Here is a 24,156-nt window from a genome sequence, read left to right on the forward strand (position 1 = left end):
TCATCCAAGGGCTGGGTGTTCTATTTGTCCACCCTGCCCTTGTCTCCAGGGCTCCACCCTGCACAGCCCAAGGGGCGCCATCCATGTCGCAGTCTACACTTCACAAAGAGCTGTTCAGTAAGGCAGCCCTGCTCATCCCTCACAGCTGACTGGACATCCTATCAAGTCCCTCTCCTGTGTTTTTCTTGAGTCACTTTTCTTCATTCCATCTCACCTGTTCTCCTCTGGGTCTTCACATTTTATTGCTTGGATCTTTACAATGGCCTTCCTAGTGGTCTTCTTGCCCCCATTAGATTCTCTCCCCTCCAACCCATCCTCCACTGCCTCCATAGCAATCTTTCTAACAAAACCATTAATACAATAGCTCTGCTTTACATTCTTCAGGGACTTCCCATGTCCACCCCCTTAGCAAGGCTCACTCAAGGGCCGGCCTGGCCCTCATCTTGAATTGTTCCATCACCAGCACCCTGTCCAGCAGTCACACTCTGGGGCCCTCCCACACATCTGTGCCTCTGAACTTTCAGGACCTTCTGCCTGGAGGGCCCTTTCCCTTCTCACCTCCTTCACCAAGACTTTGTTCTAACATTTTCCTCTGCAAAATTTTCCTTGATGTCTCCACCTCTCAGAGAGTCACACTCCCTTCTGCTGGTACATTATATCATAGTGTTAGAATCATATCACACATTTTAAAAGCTCTGAAATGAGATGGCATTGTCAGCTGGCATGCTCTTGACCTCTACTGGAGTCATGTTCTCCCAGAGAGGACTGCCAGCCACCAGAGGCAGCACCAACCTGAGACTCGACAGCCTTCTGGATGACCATCAACGAGCCCGGCCTCTCGGTGTTCATGTCCTTGTGTATCCTCTCCCCTTGGGCGTGGGCTGGACACAGTGACTTGCTTCCAGTGAAGAAGAGTACAGCGTAAGTGACTGCCAATGAATACTGCCTATTAATAAGTAAAAACTACTCATTAACTTTACAGGGGAGAAATCTGACAGACACCATCTTAACCAAGTGGTAAAAATTAAAATTACACCAATACACATGGCAGCACACAACTCCTGATGTGATGCACTGAGGTCACAGGATCACTTCTGGAACATTCCTGCCAAAGACACATGGCCTGAACCTAATCATGGAGAAATATCAGGCAAACCCAACAGTGAGGGACATGCTACAAAGTACCTGATCTGTAATTTTCAAAAGTGTCAAGGTCAGAAAAGTCAAAGCAAGTCTGAGGGAATGATCCAAATTGAAGAGAAGAAAGAGACGTGACAGCTACACGGAAAGCATTGTCATGAACTGGATCCTGGACCTATATGGAATATAACTGGGACAACTGGCAAATTTTGAATGAGCCCTCTTGATTAGATGGCAAAGGTATCACTGTTAGTTGATGGATAGCTTGTGGTCATGTGGGAGAATGTTCCAGTCTGTAGGAAGAATGTGCTGAAGTGCTAAGGCTGAATGACACAGAATGTGTGCATCTTCCTCTCAAATGCTTAAGACATCTGAATATATATATATGGAAAGAGAACAAGAAAACAAATGTGGTAAACTGTTAGCTGGGGAATCTGAGTGAAGGCACACAGTTCTTTGTTCTATTCTTGCAGCTCTTCTGTAAATTTCAAATGATTTAAGTATAAAACTTTAAAAAAGCCTTCCCAGTTGTTACTGGTGTTTTGATTTTCCATTAGTTCTTCCTAAACAAGTTTTTAAAAAGTCCAATTTATCAAGCTTTTCCCTTTTGGCTTTTGGGTGATGTGTCTTGCTTGGGGTAGTCATTTGAAAAAAGTCCCAGAGTCCACAGCTAATTAAAGAGAAAAGGTGGTAAGTCTGATCCCACTTCTACAAGAGAAACACCAATGGGCACTGAGAAAGAATGCTCAGCTTTTTTTAACTAGAGCTGTAGCTTAGCAGATGGAAATGGGGGAGTCCTACTTGACTGCCCCCCGGGCATCTTCAGTTGAATTTCTGCAAACACCTCAAATTCAGCAGAACTAAAACCTAGCTAATCTTTTCCCTCAAACTAGTCCCCTCTCTGGACTTTTCTACTTCTGACAGTCAGGTATCCAAACTCAGGAGTCACCTTTGTGTCCTGTCATTCTTCCCACATTGAACCAGAAACTGACCTTCTTTACTCTGTGTGTTCTGCCACCTCCTATTCCAGACCCTCATCCTTTAACCCTGGGCTGGCACTAGAGTCCTCTCCATTTATCTCCTACTTGCTGCTGGTCCATCACCTAATCCTGTAATAGAGCTCTTCAACCACCCACCACTTAACTGCCTTATGTTGTTTTTTATATATAGTATTATTTTAAAATACGTAGAAACATAACATCAACCCCTTATTCTTAGAGCTCTCATTCAATTCTAAAGTCAAAACAAATTTACAAATCAAATATAAACAAAAGCATAAAACTAATAAGATTCAAATTAACATTTAAGGCCAGATGCTGTTCTATTGATTCACCCCATGGTTGTGACACCACTGACTGGCCTTTCTGGAATTCCGTGTGCCTGTAACATCATGGGCACTGATGGCCAATTTTCCCACCATTTTCCCCTACTGGAAGTTGTACAAAACCACAGTTAGTACAGTCAGTCACAGGAAATTGGCCTTCACTTCGACACAGGTGCATCATTATGGATTCATTCCTTCTCTACTCTTTTCTTGTCAGCTTGTGACAGAGTAACTTGGTTTCATAAATACAGATGCAGATACAGGCAATGAACCATGCCAACATATGGGGAATATGCACCTATAAATGTTTATCTGGATAAGTCTGAATTTTCTTAGATTGAAATTTTAAACCATCATAGCAACATTATTCACAACAGACGAAAGGTGAAGCAACCCAAGCGTTCATCAACAGATAAACAAAAAAACAAAATGTGGGATACACATACAAATGGGATATTGTTCAGGCTTCAAAAGGAAGGAAATTCTGACACATGGATAAACCTCGAGAACATTATGCTAAGCAAAAGAAGCTAGTCACAGAGGACGAATACCGTGATTCCACTTATATGAGGTGCTTAGAGTCATCAAATTCATAGAGATACAAAGTAGATTAGAAAGTAGATTGGTGGTTGCTGGGGCCTGGTAAGGTCGGGAATGAGGAGTTAGAGTTTAATGGGTACAGAGTTAGAGCTGTGCAAAATGAAAACAGTTCTTTGGGTGGATGTGATGGCTGTACAACGTGAGTGTACTTAAGATTATTTAACTGTGCACTTAAAGATGGTTAAGACGGTAAATTTGTGTTTTACCACAATTTAAATTTTTTTTTAAATTTTAATGTTACCATCAGGAGAAAGATTGGGATTTTAAGTGCTTGTAGACATCTCATGGGCTCTGAATGAATACTTCTGTAAACCCCTCCCCTGCAGTCCCATGGCTTTACCCCATCTTCCACTCCATACCTCTAGCCTGGGATCCTGAGACTCACCTTACTCTGGCTCCTCACTGCACTTCACTGTTATATCTCAACGCTCCTCAGCACCAACCTGGCTCCAGCTAACTGGTGTCCACCAAACTCAGTACACACTCTCACCTCTTTGCCTTGGCTTGTGCCTGTGGCCATCTGAAAGACACTCTTCCCTCTGCTTGTCTTAGCCAATCCTTCCATTCCATTAAGTCCCTTCTCTGCCCCACAGTGGAACGGTTCCAGACCACAGGGACTTCTCCCCTACAAAGGGCATCAACACTCCCGAGTTAGCGTCAGGCACACATTCTAAATTATTTTATCACTTATTCCCCTAATCATTCAACAAACATTTATTAAGTGTATGCTGCACACAGGACAATGTGCGAGGCTCCTGAATCAAATGCTATGTTTTCTGCTTTTTATCTCTCTCATAGCCCCTTACACATTTTACAAATGCTGTACTGGTCTGTACTGTCATAGTCCACACATGAAAAACAAATTTTAAACTACTGAAATCAAGAAAAGTATCATCTCAGGATTTGCCTAAAGTAACAGGCAGTTTGTTGCTGATGGTAGTTGTTTTGGTGTCAATCTTAAAAAGCAGCCATCAGTACAAGAAAGTTTCAGGACTGAGTTCAAAGGGAACTGCGTAGTAGGAGGCCCTAGTCCCAGCTATTGGAAGTTTCCATGATGACAGCGGTAATACTATTTGGTCATAAATGCCTGTGATCAAAGCATCAAGAACCTGTACTGTTGCCAAAGTCCCCCTTGAACATGATTTACCTAAAAGACATCTGCACAAACACAAATAACTTTATTCACATGTTATGACAGTGTTTGAGTAGACAGAATTTTAAGGACACTTAATACAATTAACTTCTTGAACTCAGATTTGACTTTTTAAAAATCTATATTCAAGCTCTGGATATTTTACTTACAGAATTTTGCACATAGTCCACTTCTTTCTGCACAAAGGTAAAATACTATCTGAATTTGTTTAATTCCTCATTATTTTGCTGTTTCAACGTGATTCTGTACCCCAGTCACTTCACTGTTAGTCTAAGGTTACATTTCTTTCACTCTCAGTGTTTTCTGAGCTTCATTTTCTCTCTTTATGTAATCGAGTATAGCTTCGAGCTACAGGGTTGTCCTTCCCAAGGTCCACAACAATTACCTCCCTAGAAAATGTCACTCCTTTTAAGGGTCTTTTGTGGTTACCAATAGCTGAAGGACTTCCAGTGACAGGGATGGGTGGTTTTTGCAAATAGTCATCCTGCAAGAGAACGGGACAAACGGTCTAAAGTGATAAATTTATGAACGCAACAAGCCCTGCTTTTAAAACTATAGGTTTTATGTACATTTTTAGTGAGAAACAGCAAAGGTATTTCTAAATGATAGAGGAAAGCATGAAAGACCATCATGATCTAATTCAGATTCGTATGGTTACAAAAGCATACGCTGCTCTATTCAAATAGCATTTGGTGATGTGTTATTCTCTCTATGAAGCAATCAAACCCAAGAGCCACCTGGACCATCATTCTGTCTCCTACTGGTCCTGGGGCATGTGAGTTGTTCTTATTAGGGAGCTCCAAACATGGAGATCAGGAAGGCCCTGCCAATGTTTACATGCTGTTGTAGAAGGAATAGAAATAGAGCAGGTACATGGGGTCTGGTCTTGAGTTCAGCCTTGGTGGGGGAGTAACTTTGAACAATTCATGAGAGAGTTGGATCCCCCTAAGTGATCTCCAAGGTCTCTTCCACCTCTAAGATTTTAGGATTCTGAGTGAAGCAAAGTGAAGGGGAACTATTAAGACAAACACAAATGTAAGAATGAAGATGGGGCATGTGTCCAGGAGCGGCATGTGTAATCTGTTTAATAACATGAACCAACAGGCTAGAATATGGTTTAAATGACTGTGGACACTGTACTCCTTTCCAGACACAAACCTAAGTTACAGACAAGACCACCTTTCATTATACCTAGCCAAGGCATTTACCTCCTCTTCAATCAGACAAATTCTAAGCTGCCCCTTGAGAGTAGAAAAGCCCATCATCACCTCCTGACCGTTTTCGCCAGCAGTCTCGGGCTTTTGCTTCTCTTTTATTTTGTCTTCTTCTTCATCCTCCACATCCTCTCCATTTCCTAAGGGTATGGCCACCACCTCTTTACTCTGTCTCTGGACAAGAATGCCAGGCCTCATGGGTACAGGAGGCCTATAAAATCAATCAGCAAGGTTTTAAAAATTCATCTTAGCCACCATTATCACACACAGAAATGGCATTCTACCACATGCTAAGGTACAGACTTACTTTTCTTGGTCTCCTAAATTGTCCACCTCCATATTAGCAGCTGTACAACCTTCACCTCCATTAGCATCTGTACAAGGACCTTTCTCTGTCTGTTCATCTTCCCCGTTTTGGGTACTGAAAATAATCAAAAAATTCAGAAAAGGAAGAATGGTCTTAATGTTAAGGCTTGAAATGGAACTTCATTTTTAAACAGGAAATTATCATTTCTAAAACCCTGAAATGGAAAAAACAGATAGCTACAGCATTATTATTTGCTCTATTTTAAAATGTTTTATATTATTTCTAGATACATTTGCTAGTGTGACTTGAAAGCTGATCCCAATTTATCAGCATGGATTTATACCATTTATATAAAAAAACCACCAATAAAAAGAAGATGCAACTGAGGCAAATTAGAAGGATGATGAAGAAAGTGAATGCTGTGGTTTCAAAGCTCATAGGGTAGCTAGGAGACTCGTCCACTCTCACAGTCATAGACTGTCCAAATATACTTTTCCAGCTCAGTTTGAATGTAGTTCTCTTGTTCTTTAAGTTTTCTAGAAACAGAAGAATAAAAGGATGTTTTCATTGTTGTTCTTTTGATGAGCTTCATAAAAGATGCTCTGCTTGTTTTGGTGACGTGGACTCACAATGGTTAATTTCTCTCCATAAATGTGGTGGGGGCTGAGGTGGCTAGAGGGGAGACTGAGCTGGGACACGTCGGACTCAGCTTACCTCCCCTCACCCCAAAAACTATGAGAATTCAGAGGAGAGAGAAATTGGAGCAGCTGGAACTGAGCCCAGCTCCCCATTCTTCTCTCTTCACTGACATCATAGAATCATGGAACTCCATTGAGTAAGTGGGATCAGAACACCAGCCCAGCCCCACCCATCACCTGAAGTCAGGAGAACCATGAAACTCTCTGCTGGGCTGCAGGCTGTCCCCTGGCGTCATTCTGGCCACTCTATGGACTTTCTTTCTACATTCCAAATACCATCTTTCTGTTCTTAACCTGAGCCTATCTTACTGTTTCCTTCACAGATCACGAACAATCAGTCCACTTCCTTCTTATAAAATCACTCTCTACAGTGCTGAGATTAGTAATCAACTAACCCCCTAATGGTGTTCTCTCCAGGCTGACTAGCCTAAAGCCTTCAGATCCCACATCACTGGGCCTAATTCCTGGAACACAGAAGAAAACTGGCAGCTCTAGAAGCCACAGCTGAAGAAGTAGGAGTAGAACAAGATGGTTAGAGTAGAGATGACCCCCAGGCCTGACCTAACTTCAGGTGAGTAAGTGATGACCATGACACCAAGCGAGAGAGCAGAGCTAGGATTTTCTGAGGAGTAAAAAAGTGTATAAGGAGTACAGCAGCTGCTGCCAACCATGTCTGAAAAGTCAGAAGGTGAGCCCTGGGGCCTTTGGCTGCAGCAACACTGGCTCTTCTCTAGAAGGGCAGGGACAGTGATTTCTTTATCTTTGGATACTCCACCAAGTCAGAAGCTGAAAATTCCATGCTGAATGAATGAATGTGTGTATGTGCATGTGTGTGCGTGTGTGTGTGCGTGTGTGTGTGTGTGTGTGCGCGCGCGCGCAAGTAGAGTTTGTTGGAGGGCTCAGACCAAAGCTGATTTTGCAGAATATGTGAGTATCTGAGCCATTCCTGGCAGAGTCAGCAGAATTTTTGGATGCTTTCTCCAGCTAAGGCTCAGAGCCCGTCTTACCCTCCTTACTCTACACTGCTGCTAGACTGAGATTTTGAGTCTAAATCTTCTCATGTCTCATATACACTAGCAATGCACAATGGCAATATTTTATATTGATCTACTGGTGGCTACACAGGTCTAGACATATGTAAAAACCCATCAAACTAGTGAACTTCATGCCCTCTATAGTACAGATATCATATTTGAATAAAAAGGAAAACAGAGTCCCATCCCCATGCCTGAATTTAAGCATGTATGGTAAAAAGAGTAATGTGGGACTAGAGTGACTGTTGCTAGTTGTTCCTGTCTCCAAGATTGTCTGCCACACATACTTTGAGACAAGGGATCTTTGGCAAGAATACAGTAGTAACAAAAAGTAAGGGCTGATAAAACTGTATCATTAAGGGCTTTCTTTCACTGACTGAGGCTTGGGAATCAATATCTTAAATTGTTAGTTATTATAATTTTGAATGTGTATAGTTAATATAATTAGAATATAGTTAATATAATTCTGAAAGTGGAAGGTTATCCAACTTTAGTCTCTAAATCACATTTTGAATTCACTGGACTGTAAGCTCTGTGATGACATGGGGTCTTACTCAGAGATAGGGCTCCAAAACCTAACACAATATGCCTTGCACACAGAAGGTATGTGTTCAAAAAATTATTTATGTTGACACAACATTGTAAAATGATTATAAATCAATAAAAAATGTTAAAAAAAAATAAACCACTAAAAAAATTATTTGTGGTGGGACATTACTACTAGTCCTACAGAAATTAAAATATAGCCTAAGAGAGTACTATGAACAATTGTATGATAAAAAATTGAATAACCTAGATGAAATGGAAAAATTCCTAGAAAAAAAACTACCAAAACTGAATCATGAAGAAATAGAAAATCTGAATAGAACTATAGTAAGAAAACTGAATCAACAGTAAAAAAAAAAAAAAAAAAAACAGAAAAACAAAAAAACTGCCCAACAAAGAAAAGTCCTAGACCAGATGGTTTCACTGGGGAATTCTGTCAAACATTTAAAAAAGAACAAACACCAATCTTTCTCAAACTCATTCAAGAAACTGAAGAAGGAATAAGCCCTAAATTATTCTATAAGCACAACATTACCTTGATACCAAAGCCAGGCAAAGATACTTAAAAAAAGAAAACTAAAGACCAATACTTCTTATGAATATTGAGGCAAAAATTTCCAACAAAGTAATAGAAAACTTAATTTATTCAAATTTTTAAAGGATTATACACCATGACCAAGTAGGACTTATTCCTGAAATTCAAGGATAGTTCAACATACAAAAATCATGTAATGCAAACTATTAATGGAATGAAGAGGGGAAAATGATCATCTCAATTGATGCAGGAAAGTAATTTGCCAAAATTTAACATCCTTTCATGATAAAACACTAAAAAAAAAAAAAACCTAGGAATAGAAGAAAACTACCCCAACATAATAGAGGCCATGTATTAAAAACCCCACAGTTAACATCATACTCAATGGTGAGAAAATATTTGCAAATCACATATAGGATAATAGATTAATACCCAGAATATATAAAGAACTTCTATAACTCAACAAGAACAAAACAACCCAACAACTCAATTCAAATATAGGCACAGGGCTTGAACAGACATCTCTCCAAAGAAGATATACAAATGATCATCAAGTACAAGAAAAGATACTCAACATCACTAATCATTAAGGAGCTAATCAAAATCACAATGAGATACTACCTCACATTCCATTAAGAAGACTATTATTTTTGAAACAAGGAGGGGGGAAACAGAAAACCAAGTGTTGCTAAGGATGTAAAGAAACTGGAAACCTGGTGCATTGCTGTTGAGAATGTAAAATGGTACAGTCACTGTGGAAAACAGTATAGCAGTTCTTCGAAAAGTTAAACATAGCATTACCATATGATCCAGCAATTCCCACTTCTGGGTATATACACAAATGAAGAAAAGCAGGGACTTTAACAGTACACCCATGTTCACAGCAGCATTCTTCACAATAGCCAAAAGCTAGTAACAACCTAGTATTCATTGACAAGTGAATAGATGAACAAAATGTGGCATATACATACAACGGAATGTTATTCAGCCTTAAAAAGAAATGAAATTCTGATACGTTACACATGGATGAATGGTTGAAGGCATTATGCTAAGTGAAGTAAGCCAGATACAGAAGGATGACACATTATGAGTCCACTTATATCACATTCTGTAACAGTCAAATTCATAGATGCAGAAAGTATAACAGTAGCTACCAGGTGCTAAGAAAGGGAGAAATGGTGAGTTATTCTATAATGGATACATAGTTTCAGTTTGGGATGATGAAAAAGTTTTGGAGATGGATAGTGATGATGTTTGCACAACAAAGTGAATATACTTAATGCCACTGGCCTATACATTTAGAAAATGGTTAAAACGCTCTTCCATGATGCCATCACCACCCACTGGGCTTCCTTCCTTCTTGCTTTCTCTCAGCTGTCACTTCAACTCAGTAACACACCATGTCACCTACCTGCATCCCAAATCCTTGTCCCATCCAGCTCCAGCCACAGACATGCTGGAAAGTGGCAGATTCTTTCATGCTCTGTGTCATTTCTCACCTCCCACCCCATTTATTCCTTGACCCCTGACTCCCAGAACCCTGAAAATTTCATTCCCTCTTGTTATCAAAACCTTCGTTTTAATCCTTTGTACCAAGAATGCTGATTAAAAACATAAAGTGTTTCCACTCTCAAGGATATTTGTTTATTAACAAGAGCTTAAAGTGAAAGCAAGACAGTTGGGGTAGAATTTCAGGTATCAGCCAGGAGATGGGGAGTTCTCTTTGGAACAAGTGGGGCTTTTCTGGTGCTCCTGGCATCTGCCACATTTGGGTCAGACATCCACTCCTCCTAGGGTGAGCAGTTCTGCCCTGCCTCCCCTCTCCTGCTTTCAGTCTCCTTTGGAGTGGTGGCCAGAGGGTGTCAACTCCTGGTGACAGGGTCCACAGCAATTTGTGCTACAGATGGGTCCAGGGTGCATGTGAGTCCCCAACCACCTCCCTAAGGCCTTGATCCATGTGATTGGGTGAGGTCCTCTGACAAGAGCATGATCCCCAAACAGCAGGATCAAGACGAGGACATTCAGAGGACTCACAAGTCACAGCTGCCTGAATTTGGAAACTGGTAATGAGCACAGGACCCAGGTCTGGCTAATCAGAAGAGTCCACAGTTCAGGGGTCAACCTGTGACCTAATCAGCTCAGTTAGTCTCAATGTCAAGACATCTGCAGAAACCACCAGCACAGAAGAGAGCAGGGCTGAGAGGTGTGGAGAGAGACAAACTACAAATGACTCTGCTTGATCTAACCATGCCTGAAGCCTTGATTTTCAGTGTGGAGTAGACACTGAGCTTTCAGTTATGTGAGCCAATGCTATTCCTTTTGGGCTTAAACTGGTCTGAGTGGGGTATATGTCTCTTCTGATCCAAGGTTCCTGATCAAAACACAATGTAACCAACATCAGACTGCCTCCCTTTCTGAGCCTTCCAATCTTAACATGAGATTCCTTGATTTCTCACACAAGAGTCATTGAGCCATCAATCATGTCCTGACCTTAGTGGACATTAAACAGGTTCCCTTCAGCCTCCAAAAGACAAGTGGAATAAAATGAGTGCCATTTCTTGTTCATGAAATTAGTGCAGCCTTTTTCCTACCACAGCTAGTAGGGCTGCTTGGAGGTTCTATTTTGGATTTTAGAAAGCTAACTGGAAGTGACCAAAACTCATCAACATCGAGCTGTGACATTTAACAGGGCACCTGGGTTGAAATAGTTTTTTCTTCTACATTAATGGCCAAAGTCTATCAGTTTTTACTAGAGGAAGAAAGAAAAAATGATATTAAACAGCAAGATAAATGGATAATATTTCAGTACATACAATGTTCACACAAGAGAAAGATGGTTCTGTTGAGAAGTCTTTGTTATTTATGATTCGCAGTTAACCTTTTCATGCAGAAGCCATTTATAACCTCAGGAAGTCATTACAGCTTGATAAGGTTTTTAGAAAATCCATTCATCATCCAGCTGTTTATCACAGAACAAGTTAACACTGAGCTGTACAACAGGAAACACTGCCCTTGGCAGAGGTGATGACACTTAAGACAGTACTTCTCTCACTAAGGAAACAGGCACCAGTTCCCAAATGCCACAGTTAAGCACAACAGCCTACAAAAATCACTGCAAAAGATTTTGCAAAACTTTATAGGAAGTATCTCTTCATGTGGAACTGAAATATCTTTGAGAAAGAGTGTGTTAGCAGTAGTGTACTTTTATTTTCCTTTCTTTCTTTTTAATGGAGATACTGGGGAATGAACCCCAGACCTTGTGAATGCTAAGCATGCACTCTACCACTGAACTATACCCTCCCCTTAGAAGCAGTGTACTATTAATATCACATTATAATCACCCAAATTGGGTAAATACATTCCTGGCTTCAACCACGCTAGCCACAACATCCATCTTGGGCCACATTTTAAAGTCCCTTGGTCTTGCAGGCTTCACGAAGATGGAAGAATACGAAGTTGAAGATTCAGCCACCACTGAGCCATCATCCCAGTGGTCCCCTTCGACCCTCTCGTTTGTGAAGGACATACCTAGGCTGCAGGCAGAGGAGAATGTTCTTGCCACGTATCTGAGCATCTTCTGCCATGCCCCATGCTACACGGTTAGTAAGGATCAAATTCCAAGGACTTTGAAAAAACAGATCGGTCTCTGATTCAACATCTTCCTGAGATGTCTGGGAAACATGTTAAAGCCGACCTGGTTCATCTGTTCCTGGGAGACTTCCTGACCTAGTGAATCCAACCCAGGGAAGAGGTGATTCGTCATTCCAGTCTACCTCAGGGTTTGTATAGGCTGAGCCTTTTGCACTCACATTGTTTTCAAGTCTCCTCCCCATTTCCCAACCCTGTAACAACTCAGAACCTGTAACAATCCCTGGGAACCACTATCAAGAGGCAGATGGGAGACTTCCTTTGGTGTTTGAGTTTGGAAGCTCCAGCCTTAGAGGCTGATGGCAGTGGTTTTGTTTTGTTTTTTCCTTTTCATTCAGTTCAGTCTGTAAGCTTTCTGCTTTTATTTCCTTCTAAACATAATGTGCTCTAATCATCTGTACTGTTATGATTTTATAAATCAATCCACTTTTTTAGTTTTTATTCCTTTTGATCAACCCCTTTGGTTTCAGCATTTCTGAAAAGGATACTAAGGAATTATCTAGGGCAGGGCTTCACTAACCCTCTGTGTTGAAGGAGCAGGTTTTTGTTTTTAATTCCAATCCACTGAGGATGAGTATTTTAGTAAAACAGAATTAACCATACACTTGAATATCACAGCAGTGTAAAATAGTTATCTAAAGTTTCTAGGTATTTACTGTCAATTTCTGCATTTAGTTGCAGACCAGTGACATTTAGGGACCAGCACCATTTCACAGATCACATTTAGAGTAACACTGGTTACCAGTTTCCTCATTTATTTGTTTTAAATGCAATTTTTCATTGTAAAAATTTGTAAAATGTAGAAAAAAGAAAATTAAATCTCTCATAATTCCACTACCTGCAGAGAAAAACTGTTGAAACATACTGGTATTTTATACTATATATACTGGTATATATACTGACATATATGTTATACCTATGGTAATTGCATAACCATCACCACCATCTAAATTTAAAGCGTTTTTATCATCTCTAAAGGAAACCCTTTACCCCTTAACAATCACTCCTTATTCCCTGCTCCCCAGTCCCTGGCAACCACTAATCTATTTTCTGCCTCTTATAGACTTGCCTATTCCTGACATTTCATACAAATGGTATCATACAATATTTGGCTTTCGTGTTTGGCTTCTTTCAACTTAGCATAATAATTTTAAGATTCATCCCTGTTGTAGCTGAATTCATCCCTTTATATTGCTGAATAATACTATATTTTATGAATAGATCAAATTTTGGACATTTGGGTTATTTCCACTCTTAATATTATGAATAATGCTGCCAAGAATATTGGCACGTTTGGTATAAGTTTTTGCATAGACATATGTTTTCATTTCTCTTGGGTAAATACCTAGGTGTGAAATTGCTGAGTCATGTGGTAACTCTGTGTTTAGCATTTTGAGAAAATACATATGTACTGTATAGTTTTTTAAATTGGAACCATTGTGTATATACTTTGTTAAACATCATTTTTACTACGAACATTTCCCAATGGCTTTCAATAATCCTCAAAAGATGATTTTTGGCAGCCCATCCCTCTTCAGAGATGGCCCGCATTCTGTCTAAGGAATGTGTACCTACTTTTAATCTGAGCACCCAACCCCCACACCTCATGGCCTTTCTCTTGTATCTCTTTGAATAAATCTACCTTCAACGTATCTCTCTGAATAAATCTACCTTCACTCAAAAAAAAAAAGATGATTTTTAATACCTATACATATCTCCATTTTATAGAAGCATTACAATTATTTTCTTATTGTTAGACAATTATCTTTATAAATAGCATCAATGAACATATCTGTACATAAATATGTGAGCACAAATCTGATACAATTAAATTTTTAGTTTTATTAAATATTAATCTTTTCTTTTCAAAAGCTTACTGGCTTCTGGCTCTTTTATTTTAAAATCTCATCCATTTTGCGTCGTCGTTTTCTGGCTCAAAATATCTTTACATATTGATCTTTTATTTTTATCTCCTATTTATTCCCCCCTTTTTAACCTTATTTCTAATTTCTTAGATTCAGTCTCCTCCTTTTGTTAAGGCAAAAACAAATCTTTATTACTCTATTTGAATTAAAAGAAACCCTAGACTCACAAAAGTGCCATTTGAGTAATTCAGTTTTTTAGGAACTTGCTTAAACTTGATTAATCACTTTCAACTTTTCTGTTAACTTTTCAAGCTCAAGGTAAAAATGATCATGGTACATCACTGATGATAGTTACTTTCATACTTCACTTCATTCATAATTTTATGTTCTTCTTCTTAAAGAAGTCCCAGATGTAGTATAGCTTCAGGAGCCACAGGACCTGCACCCAGCCCTGTGCAGGGTACGTGTATCAGACGCGCTCTGAGAAGTCTCCTTCAACGAGGGGCTGGTTCCTCCCTCCTCCCACCATGGGAGAGGCACACCTGCAGAGTATATTGATAATTCTCTCTCCTCCCTCCAGGACCTTTCACCCCAAACTCTTCAATGGGTGGGCAATTGCTGATGCAGGAAGAACCAACCTCTCCTTCCCTTACTTGGGCGTGGGTCCTAAGAGTCTTTGTTACCTCCTATATCATGCTTGACGTTTGGAGTCTCTGCTATAAGTCCAAGTCAGAGCCCCTTTCTAACATCCTATAACACAAGTAAACAAACATGAATTTCAGATCTTGAGTAATGCCACAAAGAATATAAAGTAACAGAGATCAAGAATGAAGACTACTTTCCATGACCAGGACCTGAATGAGAAGGAGCCACTATGAGAAGATCTGGGAGCAGAGAGAAGAGCTAGTGCAAAGACCCTAAGGAGAAACCGAGCTGGGCGCATTCAAGGGTCCAAAAGAAAGCCAGTACATCTAGCATGTATCATAGGGATAAGCAGTCTGGTTGGAGTCAGGGTCTGGCAGGGGCTAGGTCATAGAGAATTTTGCAAGTTTTACAGAAATTTATTTTTTTCTGAATAATTGGAAGTCATTGGACAGCTTCAGTAGGGATGTGATGTGCTCAGATTTTTTATTTTATTTCTTATTTTCATTATGGTTGCCATTGGAAAGTAGACTGTAAGCAGGAAGGAGAAAAAGCAAGGAAGCTGGAAGCTGTTTGGGGATGATGACTTGGATTAGGTGATCCAGTCAGAACTAACCTGAAACATGCAGGTGCCCTAAACAGGTAAATAATCCAGCATGCCTTCAGTGAGACCCCAGTTGGCTGTTTCCAGGGTTGGTGGCAGTCAAGCCTTCAGACAATATCATAGACCTTAGGATGCCACCTTGACTGCAGCCTTGTGAGAGACTGGAAAGCAGAGGACCCAGTTAAGCTATGCCCAGAATCCTGACCCACAGAAACAGTGAGATAACACACATGTGTTGTTTTAAGCTGATAAATATTGGGATAATATGTTCACAATAGGTAACTAATGCAGCTCCTGGATGATACTGATGCTCTTGGTCTGAGGACCACATGCTGAGTAGTCAGAAAGTAAAGGAGAAGAGAAGATCGCTGAAGAAGGGCTAAAGCAGTCAGCAAAAGGCACTGAGTCTGTGGTTTGAGAGCATCTCAGCCACTGATGTGTTGCTGTTTGTCTTCCTGGTGCAATTACAACAGCATAAAAGAACCAAATGTTTGTGCACACACGTTTCTTTGCCTGTGCCAGAAGTTGCTAATGGTTTGTAGGTTCTCCCAAGAAAGAAAATCATTAGGATAAAGGAGTCAATACAATTTGGTAAACAAATTCTCCAGCAATTTTCTTAGGTTTGGAAAATTATGATTTTCTGTAAAGTTCTTTATTACTGATGATTTCAGATATCTTCACAGATTTGTAACCCTTCACTTTATGTATTAGCTTTTTTAAAAACTGTTACTGAATTTAAGAACTTGGAAGAAAAAGTCAAGGTCATTGTTTCTCTCCTTAGAATATTGTATTAGGTAATCTATCCAATCAGATCTTCCAAGCATGTCACCACATTAAGACAGTGCATTTTCGTATGATATTCTGTATTTCTATTTTGTTTGTTGTAATTTCTCCATTTTCCTTTCTTATTTTGCTAATTTGTGCTCTCTCTTTTTTCTTTTTTGTGAGTTTGGCCAGAGGTTTGTCGATTTTATTTACTTTTTCAAAAAACCAACTTTTGGTTTGGTTGATTTTTTCTATGGTCTTGTTAATCTCTATTGTATTTACTTCCTCTCTGATCTTTATTATTTCCTTCCTTCTGCTGCTTTTTGGGGCTTTTTGTTCTTCTTTTTCTAATTGATTTAGGTGGTGGGTTAACTTGTTTATTTGAGATTGTTCTTCTTTTTTGAGAAAGGCCTGTATGGCTATAAACTTCCCTCTTAGCACTGCCTTTGCTGTGTCCCATAGGTTTTGAGTGGTTGTGCTTTCATTATCATTTGTCTCAAGGTATTTTTTAATTTCAGCTTTGATTTCCTCATTGATCCATTGTTTTTTCAATAACATATTGTTTAATCTCCATGCTTTTCTTTTTTTCTCCTTTGTTTCTCTGTTGTTGATTTCCAGTTTCATGGCATTGTGGTCAGTAAAGATGCTTGAGATAATTTCTATCTTCTTAAATTTGTTGAGGTTTCTTTTGTGTCCAAGTACATGATCAATCCTGGAAAATGTTCCATGTGCACTTGAAAAGAATGTATATTCTATTTTTGGGGGGTGTAAAGCTCTGAAAATGTCCACCAAATCTAGTTTTTCTATTGTAGTATTTAATTTCTCTGTTGCCTTGTTTATTTTCTGTCTGGAAGATCTGTCTAGTGATGTTAATGCAGTGTTAAAATCTCCAACTATGATTGTATTCCCATCAATATCCCCCTTTATCTCTGTTAGTAATTCTTGTATGTACTTAGGTGCTCCTATATTGGGTGCATATATATTAACGAGTGTAATATCTTCATCTTGTATCACTCCTTTAATCATTATAAAATGTCCTTCTTTATCTTTCTTTATGGCCTTTGTTTTAAAGTCTATTTTGTCTGAAATCAGTACTGCAACACCTGCTTTTTTGGCTTTTCCATTTTCCATTTATGAAAAACTATATGGAACCAAACTGGATAACCTAGAGGAGATGGACAAGTTTCTGGAAACATACTGTCCACCAAAACTGAATCAAGAAGAAACTGAACACTTGAACAACCCGATCACTAGAAAGGAAATAGAAATAGCAATTAAAAACCTCCCTACAAATAAAAGTCCAGGACCGGACAGCTTCACCGGGGAATTCTACCAAACATACAAAGAAGAACTCATACCAGTCCTTCTCAAACTCTTCCAGACGATTGAAAAGGAGGGAATACTCCCAAACTCTTTCTATGAAGCCACCATCACCCTGATACCAAAACCAGGCAAAGACACTACAAAAAAAGAGAATTATAGGCCAATATCACTGATGAACACAGACGCCAAAATCCTCACCAAAATTTTAGCAAATAGAATCCAACAACACATAAAAAAGATTATACATCATGACCAAGTGGGGTTCATCCCAGGGACACAAGGCTGGTTCAACATACGCAAATCAATCAATGTAATACATCACATCAACAAGAGAAAGGACAAAAACCACATGATCACCTCAATCGATGCAGAAAAAGCATTTGATAAAATTCAACACCCATTTATGATAAAAACTCTCGCCAAAGTGGGTATAGAGGGAACATATCTCAACATAATAAAAGCTATATATGACAAACCTATAGCCAGCATAGTTCTCAACGGTGAAAAACTCAAAAGCTTCCCACTAAAATCTGGGACAAGACAAGGATGCCCACTATCACCACTCCTATTCAATATAGTCCTGGAAGTCCTAGCCACAGCAATCAGGCAAGAGAAAGAAATAAAAGGGATCCAAATTGGAAAAGAAGAGGTAAAAGTGTCATTATATGCTGATGACATGTTACTATATATAGAAAACCCTAAAAGGTCCACAAAAAAGCTACTAGAGCTGATCGAAGAATTCAGCAAGGTAGCAGGTTACAAAATTAATGTTCAAAAATCAGTTGCCTTTCTTTACACTAACGATAAATCAACAGAAAAAGAAAGTAAAGAAACAATCCCCTTTAAAATAGCACCCAAAGTAATAAAATATCTGGGAATAAATCTAACCAAGGAGGTGAAAGAATTATACACAGAAAACTATAAACCATTGATGAAGGAAATTAAAGAAGACTTTAAAAAATGGAAAGATATTCCATGCTCTTGGATTGGAAGAATCAATATTGTTAAAATGGTCACACTGCCCAAGGCAATCTACAGATTTAATGCAATCCCTATCCAATTACCCAGGACATATTTCACAGAACTAGAACAAATCATAATAAAATTTATATGGAACCATCAAAGACCTAGAATTGCTAAAGCATTACTGAAGAGAAAGAATGAGGCTGGAGGAATAACTCTCCCAGACTTCAGACAATACTATAGAGCTACAGTCATCAAGACAGCATGGTATTGGTACCAAAACAGACATATAGACCAATGGAACAGAATAGAGAGCCCAGAAATTAACCCACAAACTTCTGGTCAACTCATCTTCGACAAAGGAGGCAAGAATATACAATGGAATAAAGACAGTCTCTTCAGCAAATGGTGTTGGGAAAACTGGACAGCAGCATGTAAAACAATGAAGCTAGAACACACCCTTACACCATATACAAAAATCAACTCAAAATGGATTAAAGACTTAAACATAAGACAAGATACAATAAACCTCCTAGAGGAAAACATAGGCAAAACATTATCTGACATACATTTCAAAAATTTTCTCCTAGAAGAAATAAAAGCAAGAATAAACAAATGGGACCTAATGAAACTTACAAGCTTCTGCAGAGCAAAGGAAACCAGAGATAAAACAAGAAGAAAACCTACGGAATGGGAGAAAATTTTTGCAAGTGAAACTGACAAAGGCTTGATCTCCAAAATATATAAGCAGCTCATACGACTCAATAAGAAAAAAATAAACAACCCAATCCAAAAATGGGCAGAAGACCTAAACAAGCAATTCGCCAAGGAAGACATACAAATGATCAAAAAACACATGAAAAAATGTTCAATATCACTAATTATCAGAGAAATGCAAATCAAAACTACAATGAGGTATCACCTCACACCAGTCAGAATGGCCGTCATTCAAAAATCCACAAATGACAAATGCTGGAGAGGCTGTGGAGAAAGGGGAACCCTCCTACACTGCTGGTGGGAATGCAGTTTGGTGCAGCCACTATGGAAAACAGTGTGGAGATTCCTCAAAAGACTAGGAATAGACTTACCATATGACCCAGGAATCCCACTCCTGGGCTTGTACCCAGAAGGAAATCTACTTCAGGACGACACCTGCACCCCAATGTTCATAGCAGCACTATTTACAATAGCCAAAACATGGAAACAACCTAAATGTCCATCAACAGGTGACTGGATAAAGAAGAGGTGGTATATTTATACAATGGAATACTACTCAGCCATAAAAACCAACAACATAATGCCATTTGCAGCAACATGGATGCTCCTAGAGAATGTCATTCTAAGTGAAGTAAGCCAGAAAGAGAAAGAAAAATACCATATGAGATCGCTCATATGTGGAATCTAAAAAACAAAAACAAACAAACAAACAAAAACAAAGCATAAATACAGGACAGAAATGGACTCATGGACAGAGAATACAGACTTGTGGTTACCGGGGGGGGGGCGGGGTAGAGGGTGGGAAGGGATAGACTGGGATTTCAAAATTGTAGAACAGATAAACAAGATTACACTGTATAGCACAGGGAAATATACACAAAATGTTATGATAAATCACAGAGAAAAAAATGTGACAATGAGTGTGTATATGTCCATGTATGACTGAAAAATTGTACTGAACACTGGAATTTGACACAACACTGTAAAATGATTATGAATCAATAAAAATGTAAAAAAAAAAAAAGACAGTGCATTTTATATATATATATATATATATATATTTAAATGTACACAATTGTTCCTAGCATAGCAGCTCTATGCTACTGATAGTCAAAAACTGGGGGAAAAAACAACGTCTAACAACTGGAAAATGAATAAACAAATTGTGGAATAGTCATACTATGGAATACTATGCAGTAATAAAAAGAATGCACTACTGATATACAGAGCAACACAAACACATTTTAAAAATATCTCGTTGAGTGAAACGAGCCAGACACACAACGATACACACTCTATGATTCCATTTATATGAACTACAGAACAGGCAAAATTACAGTCAGAATAGTAGAGACCTCTCAGAAGGGAGTATTAAAAAGAAAGGCTATGATGGAACCTTCTGCTGTGATAGAAACGCCTCACGTGCGGATCTGCATGGAGGCAACATGGATGTATACATATGTAAAATTCACTGAGCTGTATGCTTAAGGTATTTGCATATCACTGTATTTTTTTTAATTAAAAAAGGAGGCAATGGGATAGAAGATCTAGGAAGACATCTGAGCTGGAGGTGTAAATTTGAGATTTTTATGCACAGGAAATATTTAATGTCATAGATCTGCATGAGATCAATTGGGAAGAGAGTTTAGATAGAGGAGAGACCCCCCAGATTAAGCTCTAGGGAACCAGAGGTTGGGAAAAGGAAAATAAGTCAGTGAAATAGACTGAAATCAAGAAAGAGAGAGAAGGAGCAGGAAAATAAGGGCTCAGAGAAAATGCTTTAAGAAGAATGGAGTGATCACCTGCAATGAGAGCTAGAGATGAAAGCAGAGAAGTGTTAGTACGAAAGAGACACCCAGCTGTCAAAACAGGCTCTGTCTAATGTAGGACAACTATCCTCCACTTCCAACCCTAACTCTGCTACCAATGACCTCAACACACAGCCCTTAAATCCTGAGAGCTTCTGATTTAAAGAACAATAATAGCTTTTTTAAAAGTCCACCTGAAAATCAGCTGTAAAATATTTTAAATTTACATCGATAAAGCTCCAAGGCACAGTCTTACTTCCAAAACACAAAAAAAGAACATAAAATTAAGACTTATTTTTTTCTTTAAAGAAGTCTTGAAACATTTTTTTTTTATTTTTAAAAACTTCTGCAGAATAAGCAGTTTGGACCAGTTTTCCTAGAGGACAACTGGAAAAGCTATATAAAATATTTTAAATTATTTGTTTGAAAGCATAGGAGGGCAAATAAGGCCATGAAGAATTATGTGCCAAGATCTAGGAGAAAATGGAGGGATAGAAATCTAGGTAGCTGAGCCCAGTACTGAGGGCTCTGACAGTCTTCCAATTTCCGACGATGCAGGTGAGAAGCTGAAAAGAGCTTTGGACAGACTCATGGGGTTAGGGGAACACGATTCAGGGCAAATCCTCAGGCTTTAGGTTGAGACACAAGGGGTCACATTCTAAGAATAGGTTGAATAGACAGGCCCTCAAAAGTACTGAAGGCCAATTCTGAATTATCTCAATTTCAGAATCGATTAAGTTGCCCTGAGATTGATAGTGCTCCCAGCCACCTATCAGAAGCAAACATGAATTCCCTCTCGAGGAAAAGGGCATTATTTCAGGCTTCAAATTATCTCTATAATTTTTCCATATACAATGACCACATTAAAAAAAAAAAAGCCAGGCATACAAGGAGACAAGCTGATATCTTAACAAATCAAGGGAGGAGGAAAAAACCAGACCCAAAGGGGAACCAGCTGGTAGTTATCAGACATAGATTTTTAAATAGCAATTCTTAAATATGTTCAAGGAAAAAAAGAAAAAGATGACTTTGGCAGAGCACTGGAAACTATAACAGACAAACAAATGGAAATTCTAGAACTAAAAAATAACAGAAATTAAGAATTCAATAAATAAGTTTAATAGCAGATCTGTTAAACAGCACCAAAGAAAAAGCACCATCCATTTAAAAAAATTGATAATTGGACCACACTAAAATTATGATCTTTTGTTTATCAAAATATATTAAAATGAGAAGACAAGCCAAAGAGTGTTCATGTACAAAGGACATATATTCAGAATTTATAAAGGACTCCTGTAAATCAATAAGAAAACGACAACCCAATAGAAAATGGGCTTTTTTATTAAATGGGCATTTCACAGGAGAGGATATCCACACGACTAGTAACTCACAACTAATATCCTTAACTAGGATAAATTAAAAAACAATTATAACAGACTAAAATGTTTTGATTAAAAATAAAGCTTTCCTCCGTATTTCCAAAGCATGTGAATAACATATATCATAAGTAAATTTTTAAAACTACTTTAAAATTAAAGCAACTAAGATACTAGAAGAACATACACTTAATCGTTAATAGTAGTAACCTTCAGACGGGAAAATTAGAAGGGGAGATTTTTCATTTTTTATATTATGTATTTCTGAATTTTTTAAAAAGTTACAATAATTTAATTTTTCCAATGATTAACATTCATACGGTTCAAAAAGCAATGCATTATAATGTATAATTGAGAAGTCTCTCACTGTGCCTCTGTCCTCCCTTCCACCCCATAAGAAAGCATGAGTATTCGTTTCTTGTGTATCTTTCCAGAATTTATGTGGAAATAAGAATCATACAATCTTATTCTCCTTTCCTACACAAAAGGCATACCTTATAAGCTGTTCTGCACCTGGTTTTTGGTTTTTTGTTTTTGTTTTTTATTTAGCAAGATATCCTGGAGATCTTTACATATCAGTACGTAGGGGACTTCCTCATTCTTTCTCACAGCTGCATAATGCTCGATTGTGCATATATACCACTGCTGTAAAAACCAGTTCTCAGTTCTCTGATGGATATTTGGGTAGTTTCCAATCTTTTGCTAATTATAGTCAACAACTTCATACATCATTTCATATGTAAGCAAGTGTTATCTATAGGAAGAACCCCCCAAAGTGCGATAATTGGAACAAAGTGTAAATGCAGCTGTAGTTTTCTAACCACTAAGGTTGCGACCCTTTGCTCTCCCACCTGCACTGTAAAGCAGCCTCTGTTACCTCACATTCTATAGAGTATATCGCCAAACGTTTCAATGTTTGCCAATCTGAGGAGTAAAAAATAGTACCTCAATGTGGTTCTAATTGGCTTTCTCTTAATACAACTGATGCTACACATCTTTTTGTATGTTTAAGGCCTATTTGTAATTATTTTTCTGTGATATCTTTGTTCCCCAGTCCTTTGCCTGTTTTACAGTGAATATTCAATATATATTTGCATTTGGGAAAAAAAATGATTCAAGAGGGTAAAAGATGTTAAAATTCCTGTCATAAAAACGAATATACCAGCCTTTCTTCCGCGAGTCTGGAATCCGACCAAGGCGAGGATCCTTGAAGATTCTCCAACCATGGCGACGGCGCCGGCACCCGACAGCGCATGCTCAGAGGACTCTCCCTGGATTCCCAACATCTGCGTGCGCGAGCTCACCAGCCTCCTAACGGAAAATCTGTTGCGCATGCTCCTTAGCGTGTCCTCCCAGGCGATTTCCCGCAAAGGCGTCGGCTGTTGCCCGTGGCTGGCGCTGAGAGCCTCGCCTGGCCCCCTGCTGTTGGAAAATGTCCCGAGGCACCATCCCTGATTTGAAGAAGGAATCCCACTACGTAACAAGACTTCTTCCTGAGGCTTTTAAACAAACTTACATAAGCGGGTATTCAGTAATGCCCCTGTCTAAACAGTCTAAAACGCGTTTTTCGAATTGATGCTTTATATTGAGGAATTTGATTATAAATGACTTTAAAGCGTGTCATGAGTTTAATAGTAAACTGTATACTTTTTAATGTTCCATAGGCTGCGCTAGAGAGAGAGTCGCCTAGAAAGAAAAGCCTGGGGAGAAAATACTTGTGAGGAAAAAGAGGCTCTGGCATTTCAAGTTTGGTTGATGAGACGGAGAATTAAACCTTGCCCAAAGACACCATCAACTCCAAAAAGGATGCTGCGCCAGTCACGTTTCTGCATTTTGTGAGACATTTTGAAATCTATAGAGACAGTGTCCAAGGTTTTCAAGCTGAATACTGGAG

At 38.8% G+C, this 24,156-nt stretch overlaps 1 protein-coding gene across 10 annotated transcripts; it reads right to left on the bottom strand.

Annotated features, from left to right (window-relative positions):
• Nucleotides 1–421: 421 nt before the first annotated feature.
• On the bottom strand, nt 422–23,536 carry C15H2orf74 (chromosome 15 C2orf74 homolog). 10 transcript variants are annotated; one of them, XM_072937683.1, is made up of 8 exons: nt 6,368–6,520; nt 6,082–6,274; nt 5,739–5,852; nt 5,426–5,642; nt 4,603–4,701; nt 3,555–3,689; nt 793–898; nt 422–642 (listed from the first exon to the last, which is right to left on the bottom strand). In XM_072937683.1, the coding sequence occupies exons 2-8, from the start codon at nt 6,210–6,212 to the stop codon at nt 623–625; spliced, it is 822 nt and encodes a 273-aa protein (XP_072793784.1). In that variant the 5' UTR covers nt 6,213–6,274; nt 6,368–6,520; the 3' UTR covers nt 422–622. The 10 variants fall into 10 exon arrangements, with proteins under 10 accessions (XP_072793784.1, XP_072793785.1, XP_072793783.1 ...); XM_072937684.1 differs by having other exon boundaries at nt 616–642; nt 793–894; XM_072937680.1 differs by lacking the exon at nt 422–642 and having other exon boundaries at nt 652–894; nt 6,453–6,522.
• Between the last annotated feature and the right edge of the window lie 620 nt (nt 23,537–24,156).

Source organism: Vicugna pacos, chromosome 15 (assembly GCF_048564905.1).
Source record: "Vicugna pacos chromosome 15, VicPac4, whole genome shotgun sequence".
NCBI lineage: Eukaryota > Metazoa > Chordata > Mammalia > Artiodactyla > Camelidae > Vicugna > Vicugna pacos.

Excerpts from the sequence above, each read along its gene's own strand:
- C15H2orf74 (XM_072937680.1), bottom strand. The coding sequence starts at position 6,212 with ATGACTGTGAGAGTGGACGAGTCTCCTAGCTACCCTATGAGCTTTGAA. Across the intron at positions 5,643-5,738 it reads AATTTAGGAGACCAAGAAAA|GCCTCCTGTACCCATGAGGC; the intron begins GTAAGTCTGTAC and ends TTGATTTTATAG. Across the intron at positions 3,690-4,602 it reads GAGTGACATTTTCTAGGGAG|GGGAGAAGTCCCTGTGGTCT; the intron begins GTAATTGTTGTG and ends TGCCCTTTGTAG.